Source organism: Chiloscyllium punctatum, chromosome 48 (assembly GCF_047496795.1).
Source record: "Chiloscyllium punctatum isolate Juve2018m chromosome 48, sChiPun1.3, whole genome shotgun sequence".
Taxonomy (NCBI): domain Eukaryota; kingdom Metazoa; phylum Chordata; class Chondrichthyes; order Orectolobiformes; family Hemiscylliidae; genus Chiloscyllium; species Chiloscyllium punctatum.
The window spans coordinates 37644487-37669252 of NC_092786.1; the positions used below are offsets into that span (position 1 = coordinate 37644487).

The 24766-nt window shown below is 37.1% G+C and overlaps 1 protein-coding gene across 4 annotated transcripts in view; it reads right to left on the reverse strand.

The window, feature by feature from the left end:
* Nucleotides 1-1224: 1224 nt before the first annotated feature.
* prtga (protogenin homolog a (Gallus gallus)) overlaps nucleotides 1225-24766 on the reverse strand; it is a 118502-nt gene continuing 94960 nt past the window's right edge. For 3 of the 4 annotated variants that reach the window (XM_072564981.1, XM_072564979.1, XM_072564982.1), the window contains 9 exons: nucleotides 17386-17481; nucleotides 16197-16383; nucleotides 13989-14116; nucleotides 12904-13071; nucleotides 11681-11872; nucleotides 10617-10740; nucleotides 9922-10084; nucleotides 8087-8197; nucleotides 1225-7320 (listed from right to left, as the gene is read on the reverse strand). In XM_072564981.1, the coding sequence (XP_072421082.1) occupies nucleotides 6889-7320; nucleotides 8087-8197; nucleotides 9922-10084; nucleotides 10617-10740; nucleotides 11681-11872; nucleotides 12904-13071; nucleotides 13989-14116; nucleotides 16197-16383; nucleotides 17386-17481 (1601 nt within the window). In that variant the 3' untranslated portion in view covers nucleotides 1225-6888. The remainder of the gene's footprint in view (nucleotides 7321-8086; nucleotides 8198-9921; nucleotides 10085-10616; nucleotides 10741-11680; nucleotides 11873-12903; nucleotides 13072-13988; nucleotides 14117-16196; nucleotides 16384-17385; nucleotides 17482-24766) is intronic. The other variant, XM_072564980.1, reaches the window with a different exon arrangement.

Genomic DNA, 24766 nt, shown 5'->3' on the forward strand with positions numbered 1-24766 from the left:
TCAGCGAGGAATCCCCTTTGAACCAGGTGAAAATTCAGTTGCAGTCACACTGCTTGCTGTCGTTCAGTTTTGTCTATGAAAGTCGCTTTAAAATAATAAACCAGTTCTGGACAGAAATCATAGATTTTCACAGTTGCTTCAGGTAGTCCCAATTAAACTCAAACCTGTTCCAGTTAAATCTGCTTGAAAATGGCTTTCAATAGGGCTCTTCTGCTGCAGTGGGAGTGTCCTTGCCCATGGAGCAGGGGTGGCTGAGTTCAAGTCCCACCTGCTCTAGAAGTGAACATCTCTGAATAGATTCTTTTAAATTAATCTGCTAATTAAAAGATAAAGTAGAGCCCCATGGTTTGTAAAAAGAAAATGGCTTTCAATAAACTCTCCCTGGGCCCTCTTGTGGTGCAATGGTAGTGTCCCTGCCCCTGGACCAAGCAATCCAGGTTCAGGTCCCACCTGGCTCCAGGTGCGTAATATCATCTCTGAACAGGTTGGTTAGAAAAATAGGTCAAACTTCTCCCAAGTGTTCAACTAGATAAAGGAAAAGTTCATTTGCATACCAACTGGAAAGGTTTGAGGTCAGATTGACACTTAGTTATGTAATAATTAGGCTTTAGTCCTTCTTGATAAACCATGAGATTGTTAAAGAAAATTTCACTCGCATTTGCTATCCAATTATTTTTGATAGCTGTCTCAAGTGGATATCAGCTAAGAACGTGTTGCTGCCAGTGGGCACTACATGAACAACAGGCACTCAATTCAAGTAGATGGGACACTTGTGGAACAGCACCTTTGCATGGAAGTAGTGTTCTTCAGGCCATAAGATCAGAAAGTGCAGGAGCAAAATGAAGCCACTTGGCCCATCAAGTCTGCTCCGCCATTCAATCATGGCTAATATTTTTCTCAAGCACATTTACTGTTGCATATATCGCATGCATTTAAGTACAATATCCTCAGTCCTGCACTGACCACCCACCTTCGCATAGTTGGCCACTTATCCACTGTGGCCGAAGTTAGATTCCTTAGCTTCCTCCTTCCCCAGTACTGGTGCCAATATCTCATGAAGATAACATTGCAAAGAAAAGATTTTAATTTAAACTGAGTTGATGCTAAAAGTGCACAGGATTTAGGTCCCAGAGAAGATAATCACTTGAAACTGTTAATGGGTTTGACTAACTTGAATTGTTTTGCAGAAGTTTTTTTTATAAGAACTTTAAATGCATGACAATATTTTTTTAATGGAAAATCTTTATTTAAACTGTGCAATCGTTCAAAATTCAGACTATTTTACAACAGTTTTAAAACATTTTGGCTTTTAGACTAGTTATATTTTTGGCATGACTTCGCAAAATTACAGATCAGGCACCTGAATTCTAGGCAGCATTCACCGTAATGCTATTATAAAATAGGAAAACACAGTTTCTCAGGAAAAGTAGTTAAAGACATAAATGAGGTACATTCACAAATCAAGGCAAATGTTCATTCTCCTACAGCAATGGATTCAAAGTGGAGCTGATCCCCTGAGACAAATAAAATTTGATATAATCCAGGTCCACCATCCAGTAGCAGGATTACAAACACAGCCTTTACAAGACAATTGGCAACTGAAGATAGAAGGTTCAGAACACCTGAGATACATCATTAGACTGTACCTTCCACTTCTTCCCTTTAGTTCACATCTTAACATTATGATCTAAATCAAAACAAAAACTAACATATTATTGTTCTCATCACAAAGAAAAAATACAATAGCAATACAAAAGCAGTAGAGTTTTGTTTTTCCGCCCTACCAGATCGATGTAATATGTCCTTAGGTGACATCCTTCAGTACTACAACATAAGTTACATAACAAATGAATGTAGTTACATGTCACCTAAGCACCCATTACAGTAGTCGCATAACTTTAACAAGTCAAAATGAAAATACAAATGCAGATAGTTTAACAAATTCCAGATTAATGAGCATCAAATAAGTGTGGCAGTAGTTTTTTTTTGTCTGTAATTAACACCTCAAATCTCACTCAGCAAAAACTCATCACCAGTCCAGCATATTTATCAAATTCTGCCTTTACTGAATTAATAGATAGGATCTCAAGATTAGTGCTAACTTTTTCTAATCAGTTGGTGATGTCAGTAGCATCAGATTTATCAGAGACAAATCACCCTAATAAACCTAAAAAAGGTAGTTATACAAATTAATATGATCAGTCAAAAGCACTTTGTAACATTTAATGTTGCTGTAGATGCAGGCCAATGCAACAAAGTTTATGGACAAGATGAAGTTAAACAAGGGTTTTGTTTGTGAAAATCTCTATATCCTATATAGAGATTCAGTCTCAGTCTCAATCCGTATCTAACTACACAATATCGGAAACATTTGAAAAGTGACAAAATATGCTGGTGGCTCTTAGCAGTCTAGTCTTGAAGTACTATACATTACATATCAAAGGTATTGCATTAAATGTATTTCTACTGACTGGCTATTTCTTGATCTCTATTAAAAAGACCATCCATAATATGGAAACTACAATGACCAAAAAGACTTTCAACTTGGAACCATAATTTCAAGTCCTATTAATGACCAAAATGTGCACAACATTTTCTAGAAAAAAAATTACTGATAGCTAGGGTCATGCCATGGATTGTAGGAATGGGGTGGAAAGATAACAGGCTCTGCTTGGTTTGATGCTCGATCAAATGCAAAGCTGGAAAGAAAAGTGGGTTGAGGGTGCATAAGGAATAGAGCAGTGGTCCAACATTTTAGATATACTCTGATGAAAATTAATTGGAAATTCTCAACAGTTAATGGCATTATGAACACAAGGCCAATGGGCTTTTGACTTTTTTAATATTATTCTGTAAAAAACATTGACTTCAAAATTTACAAAAGCACCACCAAAACCAAGAAATATAGATTTTAGTTGAAGTGTTCAGCAGAATGACAGTTTCACCAATCATGCATTGAACCACATAGCACCTCACTGGAATGAAGATACAGGGAAGCTGTATACTGCAACCTTAATGTATAAGTACTTCAAAATGACAGCTGTACATAGTGAGAAGATGCTGGCTTTGACTGAGGATGTTTAACATGGACTTTTTTTGCTGCATTAAAATAAAACAAATGGTTAAACAACATCATTTAAAGAAAAGACCATCTATTTCTGAGTGAAGAGCTAAACTCCTACTTTTGATACAAAGGTGAATAAAAAGTAATCTTTGGTTTTTATGGGCAGCTGATCTAGCTGTATTTGACACTGAAAATATTAACACTATTTATTAAGGAGGAAGCAGTTTATTTACTCCTCTTTTTTTGTGGAACTTAACAAGAGACAGAACCTTCTTATTGCTCAACACTGGTTAACAGATTCTATTTAAAGCTATTACAAGGCCCTTTTCTCCCCCACCTCCCTCATACTCCAGAACTGCCATTTTATATGTATCTGTAAGTAACCACTACAAAGGTGACAACAAGCCACTGAAGCAGTCATCTTTATAGAAGATGGTTGTTATTCAACTGAATCGTGCAAGAAATTGCTGAGTGTTACAAACAGCTGGAGTATTTCACTTTGGTTTGCGCAAGAGAAATTTGGTATTTCTTTAGAAACAATATTTTTAAGTAAAACCTATGTTAATTAGGGAAGAAAAAGTTTGCTTCCTTTTAAAATGCTAAACAATTAACAATGCCAGAAGCATCCAATAAAGCTTCAGTTATTGAGAAAGAGGGAATAATCTTGTATCCAGTGATATTAAACAATTTATTGCAATATTGAGGAGCAATGTACATTTGTAAATTACACTTGGAACTACAAGAAAATTCTTTTTCTCATTCATCAACTTGTGTAGGTTGAATGAAAAGTGACACAGTTCTTAGGTCTTGAATTCAGATACTGTATAGACACAGTGCCCTGTCAAGATATATTAAAAAAGGTCCAACAAGGAAAGTAAATCTTTGGATATAGACACACGTCATTTACCTATGCATACCACCTTGATTCCTACTACTATAGGATGACACTAAATTTGAAAGACAAGTGCTAAACTGACTATTACTCTAATTCTGATCTACACTATAAAGAGCAGAGTGCAGCTAACCAGAAGTAGTACTCAGTAGATAGTACTAAAGATCTTTCAATGCGCCGATACAAGAAATAAACTCAAACATTAAAACTCTTCAGATTTGAATTTGCCTTTAACTAATTTTTGACATAAAAGTATTGGATATCCATTCAATATAATTCTATATTTTCTAGTAAAGGATGAACTATAATAGCCCTTGGCTGTTTACACATCAATACAGTTTCTTCCTCAAATCAGTTTTCCAATTAAGAGTGTAACATGATTAGAAAAATCAATTTCTATTCATACACATACATGTCACTACTTTTGATTGATTAGTAACAATGAAATTCAAGAGATTTAATTGTAATTAAATGGCCTAAAAAGACATTAATGAGGGAAACAAAGTTTCTGTACATTTTCTTTGGTAAGCTTGTTTTAAAATAAATTTGATATATCGGCGACACATTGGTGTGAACATTTACTGGCACATATTTCTAGTAATCTGTTCTAACTCTTAAAAGCTACACAGTAACTACTTCAAAATCAAAAAAAAATCAAGATACCCTGTCAGTACACCACACGTTTCAGCGTGGCAATTCAAATGTAATTATTTGATCCCTGAGGTTATATAAAGAATAACACTAAAATAGGTTTTTAAAAGAGGTAGTATCAAACAGGAGATGCAAGGTAAAGCTCATGAGAGTAGCAGCTTCTATTCTCTATGAAGATTTTTTGGTATAATAAAGCTCTGTTTCATGCAAGCAATTCTAAAAACAGTGAGGCACCAAATGAATGTCTTTGGATTGCAACTCTCAACGAGTTACTTAATATAATACCCTTAGGCTGAAGTTGTTTTTATTGGAAGATGAAAACATTCTCATCGGAATTGTAGAGTTCTGTTAGCAAACAGGGATACACACACAGTCATTGAACACCACTCTACCCCAGTCCACAGACAACTAATCAAAACTTACCATTTTATTTAACAATTGTAAAGTAACTCTGTCCCACACGATCAGATAATAAATTAAAATTAAGTTTGGGTTCTATGAAGCAGCAATACTAAAATAACTTAATCATAGGAAAAAAGATAATTCTGCTTATTTAAATTAAAAATCTTAATTAAATCAAATTATTGGATTATTTCTTGTGTACTTAAATACAATTCACATTTGCGTAACAATCAAGTGTCATATGGTTACCACTGTAGTTTGCTTTTGCCAGGTTATTGAAATAACTAAATCCATACACAACTGGGGAACAGAGTTACGTACTCCATGTTATAACTATGGTATACTGACAGGGGTGGAGAGATAAAAGTTTGCTTTTTTGTTTTCAAGCTCTAATTAGTTCAGATAATCAGTAGAAATAAATAAAGTTAGCTAGTGGCAGGAATTCGTCACGTTTCTCCCTTTTAGTCTAGCAGCATCAATAAGTATTTCTAGCTTTTTTTTTCTACTAATGAAGTTTTTCATGATTGTTTCAAGTCATCAGTTTGAATTCCCTTGGAGTAATAATTTCATTTATATAAAAAAAAATCAGTTTAATCTCTTAAAAAGGTGACATTCTTAGGAATCACCATGAAAAAAGGGAGAGAATTTTAAATTTATGTAAAAGAATGCCACAATAAACCACAAAAGGTGTCCATAAATGATTAGAAAATAAATGTGAATGAATATACACATTAACTAGCCCAATGAACATCATGTGTGTACTGGAATGGACACACAACATGCAGTTACAAGAGTATTGAATATAATACATTAAATCAGAATTCAACAAGGACAGTTGGGCCATGGAGAAGAGTCACTCAAATGCTATTGCTGTTCCCCTGCATTGTACTCTCCACTTGTTGGGATAGGAAGCATCTCAGTAATCATCCTCCTGGCCTGCTTCAATTTGGCTGTTGTACTTCCTAGCAGACAGTGAAACTGAGGTGTACTCAAACATTTGGACTCAGATTTGATAAGAATTCATTCATTCTGCTTGCTCAGCATCACTTCATAGTTCAGATGCTTTTCAAAATTCACAGCTGAGGCAAGGTTACTCAGCACATGGATGTTATATGGCACAGATGTCTATCTCTTCTGTTCCAAATCATTCAAATGAATGCATATCCTCTTCCCTCTGATCAAACATGCTTTGCATTTTTCACAGCTCTCTGTAAATCTGTATTACATACAAACATAATATGATCACTTTTCACAGCAGTTAAGTTTCATAAATTGGGACTGTAACTTAAATACTCTAATTCAAACATATGACTGGATCCTGCTTTTACCTTATATACAAAAATAATTGAAGCACAGGTGAATCAAGACAACTCCAGCTCAAAAAGGTGCTGCATTTGGGCCTCATTTAGAATGATACTTGTTCATGTAAACAGAGCTTTAGTTAAACACTCTCATGGCAATGTCCTTACAACCCCCAAATCACAGCAGAACATCAACAAACATTTCTTTCAGCAAAACGACATTTTTTTTTAAAGGAAGTATCAGCAATTAGATGATGGAATCAAATATCTGATAAATACTGGAGTTTACCATCAGGTACATTGAGGTAGATTTTTTAAGCAGAAAGCCCGAAATATTACTTCTGCTCCAGTGATATACCTTTCAAAATAAAATCAAAAGAAATGTAACGGTCCTTTTCACATTTTTGACATACAGACATTCATGGTGGGTAAAACAAAAAATGTAACATTCACAAAACAAAAGCATGTAACAACCAGGAGTGATTAAAAAAACCCAGATTTCCATTCCAGAATGTTCTTTGGCTCACTGCACATTGTCCATAGTACAGATAAATTACAGTCAAACTGGATCAGGTAACTCAAACTGGAAATTCGGTGTCAGCGTTTTCATGAGCAGTTTTTGGAGAAGGCATTTGACGTACTTCAGGTGGTGCTCGCAGGTCTGAGGTAGAAGGAGAACCAAACAGGCATTGAACTTCCTCTGAGGTAGACGTGACAGGAACCCTGGCTGTTTCTGCCTGAATAAATGGTCCCAAGAAGGCAGGTGTAGTACATGTGACAGAAGAAAGGTGAGCCATTTCCATTTCCTCCCTAGAATCATGTGAGTATCTGCCCGAATCTCCAGTTTCATGACTCCCGTCACTGTTATGAGAATATTCCGCATCTCCTGTAGTGCCAAACACCGCTTGCAACGATATCGGTGGAACAAGTATTGAGGCACCCGATTCTTCACAGATCAAGCCAGTCAGCTGGTAAGAACTCATGCCTTGCCCATGTCTTCTTACTGGCTGCTAGTAAAAGAATTGCACTAGTTATATTGAGCAAGTATTTCTAACTCTTTTCATATGATAGGCAGTATAAACTGATTTTACGAGGACTGTTGATACAGTGTTGTGGGGGCAATATATGTACATCTAAATCTGAACACGTGCATTAGAAAACTGATTGTTTCAAAAGAAATGTAGGAGGCCAAAAGTCAAGTTTACAGAGAGGGAAAGCACGTAACAAATTTAAAACAATTAGATGGTGAGAATTGTATATTGCACCAAGATGACTGATGCACCTTCAACTGCAGGCAGCCATTATTGGACTATTTATAACTTTTTCAACAGATACCTCATTTGGTGATTGAGAATAATCACCCCCAGATTATACAAATACAGGATATTTGCTAAACCAGGTGAAGCATTTGATTCACAGCCAAATCTACTGAACTCAGATTGATTTTCATATGATGGTAAATTGTCAAGCTCATTAAGTTCAGAGTGTTCCAGATAGCACCAGTAAACCCAATTGTTTGAACTGCAAGAACCACCAGCTGAAATGTAAAGAGAAGTAATTTCCATTTAAAAAGAATGTGTTTTCCACACCACAAGTTACTAGACAAGATGTACAATGGAGAAACACACCATTCAGGCCAGCCGCTGCTAACATTCTACATGCATCTCTACCCCCAATAAACATGGCCTTCAATTCCTTTCCCTGTTGTGTCTACCTAATTGATGCTTTTAAAAAAGGAAGCTAGTCACTTCAAGAGAGTTTGGTTTCAAACGTCACCTGCTTCTGTTTGTGCACCTTCACAGATTTCCTTGTTGACCCAAAAAACGACCATTTTTTCACCTTTTTGTTCACACATGTAGAGCTGCGAATAATCATATCAGATCCACCCTGTGGATGTAATAGAATACATTCAGATGATATACGTTTTGCTCAATCATAGCTATTATAGAGAAACAGTGTCTTGAGTTACACTTACTTCTGTGGATCCAAGTTCCAGAAAGGATAGCTCTTCCAACCCATCTGACCAATAATAAATCTCATCAGTTTCAGCCACAAGATGGGAAGAACATGAAATTAGTGCTGACTGAACTTCTGTTCGTTTTTAATAGCATGATGGTATTCTGATAAAGGTTTCCCTGATTTTAATTTCTGCCCATATCCCAATATTTATATTCATTTTCTGGTGTGTTAACACAAGTATAAAGAGAATACCACAATTGGACCAAAAGAATAAATAACAAAATATTCCACCATTATAGAAGTGAAAAACACATGATGAAACAAAAGATAAACACATTTTCAAGGGTGAGAATTTAAGGGTTGTAATTCAGATATTTGCTCTTAACTTGCTTCCCATCTCCCAAATTTAATGTGCCTATTTCCTTCCCTGTAGTTGTGTTCTGCAAGTCACTCCCACTCCTTACATATAATTTGCCTCCCAGCCTTCTGATCTGTCCTTACTAAAATGTCCACTTGCTGCTACCCTAAGGCAGGCTTAAAAAACATTAGAGATGAGGAGAGCTCATTCTAGCCTCTTCTGATCTGAAGCTGGCATAAACAGCAAACCAGGAAAGTTCCAGGTCCAATCTCCAGTGCAGGCTGAATTAAGTTAACCTATATTACAAGTAGAAATAACTACACTTTGAAAGTATTTCCATAGACTTAAGTTACAGATTATAAACAACACTATATAAACGAAAAGTAGACAAACAGGAAACTGGACAAACACAGCAAGCCAGGCAGCATCAGGAGGTGGAGAAGTCAACATTTTGGAAATTAAACCTTCTTCAGGCCATCTCTGATTTATCACCTTCTCCCACACCTCCAATCGACCCATTGCATTCTCAGCTACCTAACTCCCAGCTCTCTCTCACACACCCCCTCTCTCTCAACTCCCTGGCCCACAAGCCTCATTTCTCATGAAGGGCTTTTGCCCAAAACGTCAATTCTCCTGCTCTTTGGATGCTGCCTTACCTGCTGCCCTTTTCCAACACCATACTCCCAACTGAAATATGGTAGGATGCCAGAAGTGAATATTTTCATTGGTGTGTAGTGGCAATAATTGAGGCTATTGATAGATTCTTCAAATTCTACCTCTATTTAAATCCAGTGCCCATCTTCTCAACATAAATACATAAGGTATGGTTTACTATGATTTTGCATCACCCAATGAGTGATCAACAGCAATGCAAAGGAGTCCCTGAATACCAAATAGTCCTGAAAATATCAAAACCCTAAAGTATCCCTGACTGGAATTCTACAATTTCCATTTCAGAGACTTTTAAAAAGAAAGTTCTGATGACTAAGGAAACAGCTAAAGATCGACACAAGGGTTAACAATCCACTTAACAATATCAGATGACGCAGTTATAAATGGCAGTGATGGATGAGGAATGGATCTCAGGTCAGAAAGGAAGTGAGAGACACCTGGGTGACCACAGTCACAATTTAGGAAATGAAACACGTGATTTCTCACAGTTTCAATCCTAAGAAACATGCACTAAAAGGGCTTCCTCATTCAGCTCAAGAGTAAGCTGCTCGCAAAAGGCATTTCCCCACCAAAAGCAAGAATTAGGGAAACTAGAAATTAATGTAAATATAATGTTTATTACCTTGGTATCCAGAAAGACATTTTCAGGCATCATTGGCATTAAGGTTTCCACAGTTTGCTGCTCAGTCTGACTCTTAATAAGATGGGTACCATTAACCAGTGGTCTTGTAACATGTGCCATCTGTACATTTCCTTGTTGCTCAGCCTTGATTGCAGAAGATTTCCTGGACAAATAAAGTTTTCCATGAAAATGTAACTTCTCAAGTGTGATATTTAATAATGACATCTATTGATAAGTATTGAATTCTGACCATAATAGGTTTACATAATCCTTGATTCAAATGAAAAATGGATGAGTCAAGTTAAGGATATTGTAGAAGAGGAAAAATCCTAATATACTAGTAGATGGCCAGTCCTATGAGCCATCTACTAGTATGTGCAACTTGGATTATTAATATTAAGTGCACCAACAATGTATTGCAGTGTTAGTTTGTATTTGCTTGATTGGTGATCCAACTACAAACTACTAAAATTAAAATTAGTGTACAAATTATATCTTAACAGCATCATGCTGTATGGTTAATGAAAGGAATTGCAAGATTTGATGATGTGTGGTACAAGGCCAAAATTTAACTGAACAATATGGTTTCCTACACAATTAGATTAAATACTTTTACAATAAATCTAACATAATCATTGCTTTTTAATGATAATAATTGATATACGGTCCTAAAACAGCATGCTTTCAAACAATACCTGGCTTTGCTTCGATAAAGGAGGATAAGTACGCAAATGATGATACAAGTTAGGGCTATGCAAACTCCAACGATAATTCCAGTCATTGACTTTTGGTCCAGGTGGTAAAATACATCAGAGTTAACTTGAGTAAAAAAAATGATAATAGACATTACAACAATTTAAGAAGTGCCTCAAATGTCATCAGTTGTAGTGGTCATTTATCTCAATTCAACTACTGATTTCAGTGGTGAAAATAAAACATTCATGCAGATGTGACAAGATCTCATTGTTACCACCATACAGTTATATAGAGTATATCAGCATCAATATTAGAACAGAAGCCTCAAATACAAAACAATTAAATGTCAGACCTTTATGAAAAGGGCATTTTGCATATTGAAATAATCATTTTTAGAAAAGATTTGTGCTGTCACCAACAGCATGTAGGATATCTAGACAGAAATAATAACTAATTCTTGGACAGAGTTAAACCATATAGTTTTCTGTACAGGTATATGGCAAGATGACTGGAGGCACAGAATTGAAACATTGAGGTTTTGTTACAAAGAGTTTCCCTCTAGCTTTTACCAACACTATGTCCCAGTCAGACTGCTTTCAGATTATTTCAAGGCTGCTTTATTTCCCTCCCCCAATGTTGTTAAAAGGTGGAGATTTACTTCTGCACAGTTAGCACAAAATTAAAGTTGAAGCTGTTGTGGTTCTGTTCGCTAAGCTGGGAATTTGTGTTGCAGACATTTCGTCCCCTGTCTAGGTGACATCCTCAGTGCTTGGGAGCCTCCTGTGAAGCGCTTCTGTGATCTTTCCTCCAAGCTACAAATCTTCTCACAAACTTTAAAGTTGAAGCTATTACACATGCAACAAGTTCAAGCATAATTGTTATTTCCAGTGAGATGAAGTCCAACCTCTGATATAGATTGTTCGATTTAGATTCTTTGTAGCCATCCTAACAGCATTTCACCGACAAGTACGCCCAATGAGTCAACCTTTCGAGAAATCTTGTCAGAAAGGCCTAAGCCATTACATTAGTTACACACCTGCCTATTGGCAAACTGTTAACTGACCTTTGGCATCTCCACTACTGCGAGAGTCAGACCACTTAGGCCCCTGGCTAAAGTATATAGTTTCCTTCACAGGGATTGCTAGCTCTACAGCGTTTGAAAAGGGTCCTTCTCCTACTTCATTAGATGCAGATATCTGAATGAGATAGACATTTCCTGGAAGGAGGTTCTCCAGCAAAGCCATAGTAATTGTTCCTAAAAACAAAAATGACAATAATGGATCAACAATTTGTGAGCGCAGAATCAGCATATAGCACAGCAAATGACATATGGAGATTCAAAATTAACAGATCACTTATTTTAATTTCAGTTTCAAAAAGTATCAATTTGCACACTTCTACATCTGATACCAATGTGCTGCACCATCCTGACCAAGGAAACGTATCCAATCAACAGTCCTGGAGAATGTTATTTGTGTTCTGTAACTGAACTCAATAGCCCTCTTAGAAGAGACAAGTGTGGCTCTGGAAAAGCACAGCAGGTCAGACCACCGCCACACTTTTTAACTCTGATCTCCAGCATCTGCAGTCCTCACTTTCTTGTCTTAGTAGAGATCCAAGATTATCTGACTTGGGCAGACACTAATGCAATAATTAACAATTTAGTTATAAAATATAGTCTTGTATTCAAGTCCATGACATAGATCAAGAACATTATGGTCTCTGGAACTGAGCCATTTTGCATTCCACTGAGCGTACACTATATCCTGTCCAAGGTCACTGTCCTAACACATTCCTACAGTTTTCTTTTAGTCAATAAGTTTGATTTCTCCATCTGGGTTTCAACTTTTGAAAAAAGTAGGACAGGGGACAGTCAAACTCGAAGAAAAATTTAAGTCTAATATTAGGAAGCTTTTCTTCAGTGATCAGAAAATGGGTTGGATCATGGAGGCCAACATTTTGGAATACAAGTCCATCCAGAAAGGTACTAGGAGCCCAACAAGGCACAGTTTTAGGGCCTTATGGATAAACTAGTTTATGGCTAGAGGCCTTCCTCATCAGTAGGTACCCTTGTGTCACCACTGTCCACTTGGAATGGAAGCTCTCAAAAAAGCACAGATTCAGCTACCAAGATCTTCTTCTCAGTGCCATATTAGCTGTATTTTATTAAATAATTCTCAGACAGGTAGTTCTAATTATTAAAGTTAATGGAACTGATGATTCAGTCGTTTCCAGAGTTAGATGAATATAGGCAAAATAAATGTATGCATGCTAGATAAAGCTCACCTTCCCTATGAAGCATTTGCCACTCGCCTGCAATCCAGGCCTTTCTGGAAGCGTAAAGGATGGTATAACGGGTGATAGTGTTGGTATCTTCTGGGGGTTTCCACGATATAAGAGCAGTTCCTTCTTCTATTAATGTGACTTTTACACTAGAAGGTGGGTTGACTGGAGCTGTGGCAGAAATAGTTCATATTATAAACTTAAGTTTATACATACTTCTAATGAACTGGTTTTAAATTGAGGAACTTCTTATAGAATCCTTGAAATAATGGTCACAATACAGATAGATTTTGTGCAAGAACTAGAATTTTTGGGAACAGAGTTAGGCAGGTTGCTAATTTTTTTTTAAAAACAATTTTAGTATTAATTGCAGCTATCAGAATGACAGCTTAAGACCTTCAACAGACTTCACAAACTGTGAAGACTAGTTGGCTAAATATTTCCTTTGGATGGGGTTATAGTCTATGAATCTGAAAAATTGTGACAAGTTTGCTATTTTCAGTAAATTTCCTGATATTCTCCTGTATCTATGATAAATTAATACTTTGTTCATTTCTCAAATCTGAAAAACATTGCTAAATAGAGACAAAAATGAAACCTTTTCATACAGCACTGATCACAATTTGGATGGAAGAAACAAGATTTGGAAAAGAGATGCCAATTCATACAGCAGATCAAGAGGGTGCTGATTGATTAGGTCGTCATGTGTCTTGGGCCTCAGACAAGGCAGTAGACTTTCGTGCATGCTAGAAACATTATATTAATACATAGGAGCCGGATTTATTTAGGCAAAACAAAATTTATACATTCATTGCATTTCTCTCCTTGGGAAAGGGGTCATGGTGACTACTAATCTCTACTACATTCCTATTGCAACATCCTAACCAAGCAACATCCCCTGCCTGAGCTTTGACTTAATGTCTCCTTTCAACAATGTTTAAGTTCTGTACTACCAAGCAATTACTTACTTATCAAAATGCTGTAGTGCACTATGTATCGCCAAAAGCAATGCAGCAATTTGCTTTAAGTGGAGTACTATTGGGTTATTTCAAGTTCTGGAAGACTAAGGAGCTTGACACAGTCTTTACCTTCTGGCAATGTAAGTTGATAAACCACAGGGCTCCAGGGGCTGGAGAGTTGGTCTGCATGAAGACGTACAGCAAACTCATACTTGGTGAATGGTTGTAAGCCATGAACAAGCAGGTGCGTTTCTGACCTATTTGAATTAAAATAAAATGCAGCTCTAAATATATTGGAATAGAGAAACGTCAATTTTTAGATGGCTTTTCTGACCGTATTTATAAATGCCAACCAATTCTTGACAAATCAAGCTTAAAATCAGCCCATAAGCATTTTGAATTTATTGTAAACTTCTAATGTTGTGGAGATATCTAACAAACTGTGGACAAATATCATTCGTCAATTCAACATGAACCAAAATAAGGCACAACTCATTCACATGACATTCAAAATGGTTGATGGCAAAATTTAACACCTCATTGTTCTTACAGATTTAAAAAAAAAGGATTTAGGGGTTAAGATTGGAAGTTAAAATTCTCTCCAAAGAAATTAAATATAAAGCAATTTGAAGAACTGTAATTCTATCCTTGGATCAGAACAATATTTATCTTAAGTGATTGACATTAAGTAACCCATAGTTACAGAGGATTGGGTTCACTTATGACAAATTATCCTACTCCAATGTGGAAGAAGCTTGACAGGGTGATTTTGCATTAAAGCACAAAGATCTATTCGGGACTACCAAATAAACAGGATTGCAGGTTTAAACTTGAAATTGCTAGTTATGGTCAGTCTGTGGCTGCTGCTATAATCTCCCAAGTTCCACTAAGCCAATCCAGAATTTGGGGCTCATATTAAAAAGATTTAAAAAAAAACAATGGTCTCCTTGAGTGCATCAAGAACATGAGAATAGGATGTTAGCTTTCATTTATGCAGACTACAAAAAGGAACAAAATTTTTGACAACATTGGCCACCCTCTAAACAGCTGGGGGTGTCAATTTGATGACTTGAAAGAGGGAAATACAATTTTTGCTTTTGTGTATACTTTTGTCAGTTTTAACAGTGTTTGACAACTGCAAAGTAATCTTTCAGGATCGGAATCATTCAGAAGACATTTCATGCTGGTAGCATTGGCAATATTGTAATAGTACCATAGCACAATGAAAAGACCCCCTCTTCACTGCTTCAGAGAGAATATAAGAAAGGCATGAGGAAAAGCTAATTGACTCTCCAAAGGAAGAGTGCAACACAGCAGTCACAAAGTGCTAACAATGTGAGCTTCTCATTTGTAATAAAAAAATTAAGTTCAGAACTATTAAACAAAAGCCGGTTTAGAACCATATCTTTAAAAATGAATCAGAACTGAAGGTTTATCGTGCTTGACTTCAGAAGTTCTATTTAATTAAAAGCTCCATTGATACTTGCTGGTTGAAACTTCCATACTTATGTAGTGTAAACAATTATCTACCAGAGGGATCCAATCTTCTCCTTCAAACTGCTAGACAACAAGTAGTACTATGGAGACTAGAATTTGTTATTTGACATTCTTGTTTACTGTGAGATTAGATTGGACAATTGGAGATTGACACCGGACAGCACTATCGCGAATCCCCTTGGGCAGACATCGACAAATGCAAGGCAAAGCAATTGAATATGCTTGCAAAGCCTAAAAGCAGTCATTTAATATATATCAGTGTAAATCTAAACAACTTTCTTGAACAATTCCATCTCAACTCCAAGTAATTTATATTAAGAATTGCAAACACACTCAGTTTAGAAGGCAGTGAGAGAGGGGTCTGAATTAAATGCAAGGCTTTGATGCAAAATGTGGTGTACAATAATTGACAATTCTCTTAAAATTATACTGCTTTTAGTCAATCATATCAGCAGAGCTCAGATGTGTCTGTGAAAGAACTCTAGCACATTGCTTCAAAAGTTAAATACAGTAGATGCTGGAAATCTTACAAAACAGAAACAGAAGGAAACATTCACCAGGTCAGGCAGCAACTTTGAAGACAAACAGTTGATATTTTAGGTCAGTGACTTTCCATCAGAACAGAGTCTGAGGAAGTTCAATCAGGTAATTGATTTGAAACATTTCTCTCCTCAAATGCTGCCTGATCTGGTGAAAATTTACAGCGGAACTTTTTGATTTTAAAGACACACTGCTACATGGGAAGATGCTGTCATTCTACTGTACAATTAACTCCAAACTTTAAACTGTTACTGAGCCAAATCATCTTGTAATGTTAGTTTTGCAGCGGTTGCCACTTACGTCTGAAGGTACATAACAAGGGAAGCATTCTGTAGTCCCACAGGGTTGCAACGGAGAGTATAGTTGATCATTGCTGCAGTAGTAAAAGCCGGCTTTCCCCATTGTAAGAAAATGGATGATGAACTGTTGGCTTTTGCAAACAGATGATGAGGTGGAGGTGGAGGAGGCACCATGCGATCCCGAACAGCTATCAAATAAAAATATTGCTTATTCATCGATTTGGGCTTTAAAAACCATATTTAAGTACTTGCGATATTTAACTGAATCAGAAATGAAGTTTGATTTTTCATTCAAAGGGAAAAACTTTCACTTGCCAGGAAAAAAAGTGTATTTTCCACAAGTATTTATCAATTTGAAAAAAGCCTACATGTTTCTATGGAGAACAGCTGCAAGCAAATACAGTGCTCAAGGGACATGATTGCAAACCCCTCAAAATGGCCAAAAAGAATTCACTGAGAAAAGTCTTCAAATTATTAATGTTATCTGAATTGGAACAATACATAAACTTTGGTCAAAAATTAAACTTTTCTCCCCCCATGAGACATACTGAAGCAAAGATGTTGAACAATAGGGGTTTGTTATTCAATGCTACAGCAAAATCAATATTTTATTCGTGCTAGCACTTGCTTTTGAGAAAGTAAATACATTTTAGGAAAATTGTGAAGATTTTGCCAGCCTAAATGGTAGCAGCATTCTTGTAACTTGAAGACATATAAAAAGCACAAGCAAAAACAAAAAAGTCTTAAGTGACAAAGAATTTACAATTTACTGAATTACTGTGCCCTCAGTAATTCAAGTTGCTGACAACTTGAATTTGGAATTTTGTGACAAGTTAGACTTCTCAACAGCTTGAGAACTGGAAGTCTAACCTATTTTCCTTCATAAACAAAAGTTATTTTTCACTTTTGGCTCAGCCAAAATTAAACTCTTAAATTATAATAATACAAAATCATGGTTCCAGATTCCTCTAAATCTCAAGTGATTGATGGGAGCTGGTGACTCTAAAATAAATAACTGACTGTTTTAGTTTTGACCAGAGGTCTTTGTTTGCAAACAGCACAAATGAAAAGAATCTTCATTTAACATTTAGCTATCTGGATTAAAGATTTGGGGATGGAGATGAAGTTCACTAACTCACTGTTTAATACTAGATACAATTCTAATGGAGAATAAAAATCAACACACTTACACACACATCCTGGGGTGCTTACTGTCTGATCTGCCTGGTAGCCTTCACCCATATAATTGTATGCCAGCAAACGCATATGATATTTTCTGCGAGGATCTAAAATTAGAAAAGCAGAACTCAGAAAAGATCTTTTATCTGGTCACTATATATTTTCATATATCGTCAAGCAACTCCTTGCATAGAAGCTTTGTTCTGCTATCAATAGTAATTAAGAATGAATCAGTGTAAGTTAACCTATAGATTTTCAAAAAAAAAATCATTCCTATATATGTTTAACCTACAAATGTCATGCAAAAAGAATAATTTCTCGACAAGATAGATGATTTCAGACTCCATGGCATTTACAACAGTCTAGATATGGACAATAAGGAAGTAGAAACATCAGAGACAAAATCCCAACAGTCCCAGAACTAAAGATTTTGCCACAAAGTGCTACTTTATGCTCGAAGAGTCAAACTTTCTGCTGTCCTTACCTTTAGCTGAGAACTAACCTATCTCATCTGAATTGGTCACAGAGCTCTAGAATGCAGAGGATTCATGTGGAAACCCTCACTCGGAGCTGCAGGTCATTGTTAACTCCTCCAAAGCAAATGACAACCTGGAAAGCGAGCTATTTAAAACACTTGAGAAATTATGGTCCTCTTTCAACTAGCTCCCACAGCATAACATCGCTCCAAGAAAACATGAACCATTTGTAGTACCTTTGGAGCCTCCTCCTGAAGAAGGGCATTGGTGACAAATTTCATTACCATCTCCAATGTGCCAGATGACTAAAAAGAGAACAACACTTGAGGACCAGGATCTCGAGCCCAAGGCTATGTTCATGGCTTACCAGGTAGCAGTCAGACACCTCACTCTGCCTTTAAGACTTGGATGACCTACAATAGGCAGTCCAAAGCATTTGAGAGTTACTAAATATGGTGCCTTTAGAAGAACCCCAGATCAAGTGGAAAGAACGAAAGGCAGTCCAACAGCAACTTCCTCTGATGCCAACTTGCCCAGCATAGCACCATTCAGGATTCACTGGAGAGAATTCAGAAGAGATTTACCAGGACGTTGTCGGGAATGGAGTTTGAGTTATAAGGAAAGACTGGGACTTTTTTTTTTACTGGAGCATAGGAGATTATGGGGTGATCTTACAGAGGTCTATAAAATCATGATGGGTATAAAGAAGGTTAATACACATGTCGTTTCCCTAGAGTGGGTGATTTCAAGACAGGGGACATTTTTAAAGGTAGAAGATAAGGATTAAAAAAAGACATGGGAGCAATTTTTTTTAAAAACTGTGGTTCATGTGTGGAGTGAACTTCCAGAGCAAGTGGTGAATGCAGGTACAGTTAGAACTTTTAAAAGACATTTGGGTAGGTACCTTAATAGAAAGGCTTGGAGTGATATGGGCCAAGTGCAGGCAGATGGAACTAGTTTAGTTTGGAAACATGGTTGGACTTAAGGGTCTGTTTCCATGCTGTATGACGACTCTAGCATTTGCATGCCTGACACCACATTCCTGAAGCAAGGGTTCAACTCAATTTGATCATAGCAGGAGACCCCCAGGAGAAGTGTGGATGTTCTCAAAACAATCCTAAGAGAAGTCAAACATGTCCACTGATATATAGGAGACCCTAACTTACAATTGTCTAAAATGAAGGTTCAGAACTGCACCAAAGGGACAACAGCATTAATGTGGTAAAAACAATGACTGCAGATGCTGGAAACCAGACTTTGGATTAGTGGTGCTGGAAGAGCACAGCAGTTCAGGCAGCATCTGAGGAGCAGCAAAATCGATGTTTTGGGCAAAAGCCCTTCATCAGGAAAAACAGCATTAATTTGTAGAGCTAAATCAAAACAGAGGGAGTGCACTAATCTTGAACCTATCTACCCAATCAATCATTCAAGCACCAGATGCTGTGCTTAAGAAAGTCTGTGAATGGGGAATTGAACAGTCGCTATTTCAGAACCCACTGAATTGGAGTTGAAACAACTGATCAAGATGAAGAACCCAAGGAAGAGGATCCCACTTCTAGGCAACAGATTATTTTTTTAAACTCATTCATGCGGGTATTGCTGGAGAGGCCAGCATTTATTGCCCACCCCTAAAATGCCAGGGGGCAGTTAATAGTCAACCATATCGCTGTGGGTCTGGAGTCACATGTAGGTCAGACCAGGTGAGGAGGACAGTGAACTAGATGTTTTTTCTCAGACAAAGGATTCATGATCATCATTAGACTCTTAATTCAAGATAAAGAATTAGAAAATCTGGGATCTTATTGAACTCAAAGTTCACAATCTGCACGGCAGGGTTTGGACCCAGGTCCCCAGATAATTAAACTGGGTCTTTTGGATCAATTGGCCAGCGATTATACCACTAAGCCAACGTCTCTCCTGGTGCAGGCCTGTGTTATAAATGTAGGAAACACAAGTGGAAGTTGTGGATGAAGATGCAAAGGAGTGGCAAGTTACAAGACCTGCAAGGCTACTGCAGGAGAACAGGCAGCTCCACGTCACGGAGACAATAGGCAGACAGAAACCACACTCTGCTCTGAAGGAGGCAGTCAAGATGTGCAGTAGTCCAGGAGGGGGCTGGGAGGGAACGAAAAAAAGTGACAGGGAAGAGGACAAAAGGATGGAGGGAAGGAGATCGTGAGGAGTGGGGGAAAAAGGGTGAGAGTGGGTGAAAGACCAAGAAAGAGAGGGGAAGAAAATTAAAATGAAAGGAGGTAGAGAACAAAGACTTGGGGGATGCAAATTCTGTATGAGGGAGCAAAAAAAAAAGGGGTGTGCGAGAGAGAAACTGGAGACAGTGAGATGGACCCAAACACCCTTTACCATCTCCTCTCTCTTTCTCTAAAAAACTATCCAGAAAGGAGGCTGTAAAGGAGATTGAAAGGCAACCTGCTTCTAAGCCACACTTTCATTCAAATTCCACCAAGGCTTGCTGGGTCTATATGCCATCGGAGGAGATCCTGCTGTCAGTTAAAAAAAATCCAACTCCTTAACTTAGTGCCAGTCCCACCTTCTTTGCTAGTGACCAGGATCTGGGACCCAGTCCATCTCTCTCTCTCTAGCTTTGCTTTTAACCAAAAATCCGAGGTTTTAGTTAGCTTTACTTCTTGTCAGTAAGGCCATTTTCATGATGTACTCATTTAAAAATTGATTTACTGGTTTGGAATGGTTTTTCTGAAATTCATGCTTCCAATGCTGTGCCAAACCTGATCTCTCTGAAATTTGCACACCATTTTCAAATGTAATACACATTCAAGAGGGTGTATTCAATTGTGAAGAACATTAAACTTGAACACTCATTCAAGAGTGAAAGTAAAATGCTGCTGTTAATGTTTGTTGCTAAGCTGTCATCCATCTGCATACTCAACCATATTTTTTTGCATTAAAACCAAAAACATTGTTCTTAAGAGTATGAAATACAAAAGCAAACGTTTACAACGTCACATATCTTTCTACAAACAACTTATCTACAAGGGATCCTTCCTGACTTGTTGAATGCCAAAGGATGGCCCCACGAACAATTTATCATAATGTCAAATGGCTTAAAATGTCTGCTGGCCTCCCGAGTGGTCATCCAGAACCGGTCACTGTTCCATTAAATGGAGACAACTGAAGGTCTAATGTCAACACTGAATTGCCTTTCCTCAGAAAGAGATACTGCACACAGCAGTAGTTTACACAATGCATCTTAACATACGAGGCCTCTTGTCGTAAATGCAACCAATCCATCACCTCACAGCTCTATGAACTAAGAATTTCTTATCCAAGATTGCAAAGCACTAGTATTTATCATTTTGATGACCTTTAACATGCTCTATATGGACAAATTTGTACAATTGTAAATCTATTCAATTCCCAATTCAAAACCCCCCCCCCCCCTTTCTTTAGAAAATTCAAAATGGGTAAAGAATCAGTTTAACAACAGGCTGGAAATGAAGACACAATATTAAAAAATCCCCTCAAAGATATTTCAAGCTTGCTTAATGAATTCTAATTTAGTCAGCAAGATGTGGATTAAAACTATTGTCCTATAAAACTTTAACTCACATGGTTTTAAAATCAAGATTGGCTGAATAAAAAGGTTGCTTCTTTTCTGCTTCCCCCAACCCAAATTTCATTCTCTTTTCTTCTGATGTCAGTGAGTATCAGTGGGGCACAGTGCTCAGTGTCAGAAGCCTTCTGGCATTTCTGCAAAGCGAGACTTGAGAATCAATGTCGATAAGACTATTTGATCATGAGAATATCCATGCCACAGCACTTTCCAGTAGAGGTCACTAGATAGCAATCAGGAGCACAAACCAAGCTGATATTTCTCCTCCTTAGCCAGAGGCACCGTGGATAATTGTAGCACCACCACTACCATTCTTACCAAGATAAGCTAAAAGCAGTCTGTGTAGGTCCGCAACATATGACAAGCGACAGGATTAGAACAGTGCTTTAATTTCTGTTATATACCTATTAATTAACACGATACAATTCATCATGCTCATAATGACTATCAATTTATTATTATACAATTAATCCTAAATGAATACTGAAATTCAGATTTTCATAACTTTCCTTACAAAGATCTCCACTTACAAATAGTTTTCAAAGTGAACAGGGCTATGATTATCACAACAGCTCCACAAAGTGAAATGTACATTCATCCCTGGGACTCTATCATAATCCAAATAATCTAGTCAGAAAAATAACTGGAGGAGGATTCACTGGGCTGATTTAGTGTCTGGAATTAAACAGTCCTTCTGTCTCTCTTGACATATGGGTTCAAAAGGATTAAACAGGGCAAATGCTGGGAAAACCTGAAGGTGCATGACTGCGCAAATTCTTTTCACTGAGAAAGATTAAATGATTATGTTGACAAATTACAGACTCTACAATGCAAAGCACCTCCACTTAGCTTTTCAGTAAAATAATGTACCGCTGAGAAGATATAGTTATTGGCATGAGGTGGATAAGCACATCATAGCACATTAAATTGTCATTGGGAGGGGAGAAAATCAAAAAAAGTTATCAAAGACACTGCAGGAATTTTAACAGTCAGTAAAGTACATTATAAAACAACAGAAGTACTTTCTCAGAAACTTGGATTCAAAAATCAAAAAAACTCAGGTTTTGCTTTTAGGTCTTTTAGCACAGTTTTTAAAAATGGCAATAGTGAAACACCCAATAAAAATCAGCCTAAGTAAATAAATGCGTGAATAAATGGTGAAGTTTCTCCTCTAACTTGGATATGCAGTGCTCATTACACAGCATTACTTTTGCTGCTGCTGTTAATGGATCACCTAAAACAAAAGCACAGCTTTTGCTGTTTTAATGGTTTCTGGAAACCAGATAACCTACAGGAGGGCTTAGATGCAGAACACTTGTAGTGCATTCAAATAATCCCCATAAAACCTGAGAGCCACCACTTATCAGGAGATCTGCTACAGACCCATTATTTATTATACACCATCTTTGTTAAAAGTTCAAACAGTGGTAACAGTGGAAATCTTTACGTTAAGATAACACCATCTTAGTAAAAGGACTGTAGAGAGTTAATGCTGCACTGTTATTGTCTCCATCATTCCTGAAATGACCTTTGTTATGACCCTCTGTCCTCTTGTGGCTTTAACTTCAAAAATTGTGACTACAACTTTAAAGGAATGAAAATTTCTTGTATCCACTCTAAGTAATCCAACATACAGCCATTTAACACCAGGCAGCCATTGGAATTTGTATTGCACTTCCAAACTAAAAAGGCATAGGAAAAACAAGTTAGTGACACTGGAACACGATCAGATTTACAATTTAATTTTCAGAAATTGCTGTAAAGTCACACAATTTTTTAATGTTCATTTCAAAATAAAGTCTTTGATAGAAATGACTTGAGCAGTGGTACATTGTTACATTGTGTGTTGTGGGATTCAATACATGGTGCAACTTTAAATATGGCTTTCTGTGCCAAAGTTTCTCGGGTAATGAACTCTGTGCAGCAGGGTGGAGGTGTGTGTGTGTGTGTTTGGGGGGGGGGGGGGGAGGAGGAGTGGAGAAAACTGCAGTGGTCTGTCAAAGGAGTGGAGAAGACTGCAGTGGTCTGTCAAAAGCTCAGTTCAAATAGGAATGGACCGGAAGGTCAGAAAAACGAAGTTACAGACATGCTAAAACAAGAGTAATGAAAATTAGATTCAACAGTTTAGAAGGTCACATGGTGGCAATAGGGAGAAATAAGACCCAATACAAACTGTGCAGCCACAAAGGGAGGAGGAAAAATAATGGACTGTCAGCTGTAACCCAATCATAGATTACTTTAGTGGGTTTATTAGGAGTCTTAAACAATTAAATAGTTCTGTGCTGTTATAATTCTGACTTTGCCTGTTTCATAAAGGTAAAGATACATATTGGGATACAATTCTGGAAGGATTACTAGCCTTCACATTCCTCAAATCAGTAACTGTTTTTACATATGAGCCCAACATCAAGTTTTAACATGCTATTCAACTGTAAGGGTATCACAGATAAACTGACTCCTGTTCTCACTTGAGATCCAACAGACAATTCCAGTTGTGGTCACTATAGAACTTGAACACGTTGCTCCTCCTCAATTTTGTCCTGAAGACATGAACCAATTAATGGCTCACCACAGTGCAATGTCAGACCCAAAATCATCTTGAACCATTTTATTCTAATATTTCCATAGGGATACATGTGAGAAGTAAATATACACTAACAAGAAACCAAGAAAATTGGTCAAGAAACAGTGAATGAAACTTTTTGCTATCAGGTCCCAAAGAGTTATTTTCTCAGACAGTAAAAGGAGACTGGCTACAAAGTCTAAAGATCCACAAACTGTCCTTTATATGAAGAAGGAGGAACATCATTAATAGTTCAGTAGTAAACAGTTTATGTAAGAAATCAATTCCAGAACCAGCTGGTTTGCAGCAACAAATCACCACATGGCTCAGGATCCCACCATTGGTGCATTAAAACCCAGAATAAAGCAATCACTGAAGATCCCATTGATCTTGCCAACAGCTGCAAAAGTTACAGGACCTTTCTATCATCAAGTACAAATGGCATAATCGCAGATCAGAGCTACAATCTCACAAACATCAAACTACATATTCAATGTAAAAACAAACATTCCACAATAGATCACACTGGTTGAGACATCATACACAGAATAAAAACACTATGGTTTCAAGTCCAGAAGCAAACTTTGGATCTTGGTTTACAATTTAATATTTACTTCCATAATGCTGCTCACATAATTCCAAATGAGCAAAAAAAACTTTCTTTCTACTTGTTTATACTTTAGACCTGGTTAAAATAAACAAGAAACTCACTTGGGAAAAAAACATACTAGAATTTAAGTAAAACAACTAAATTTGTAGAATAG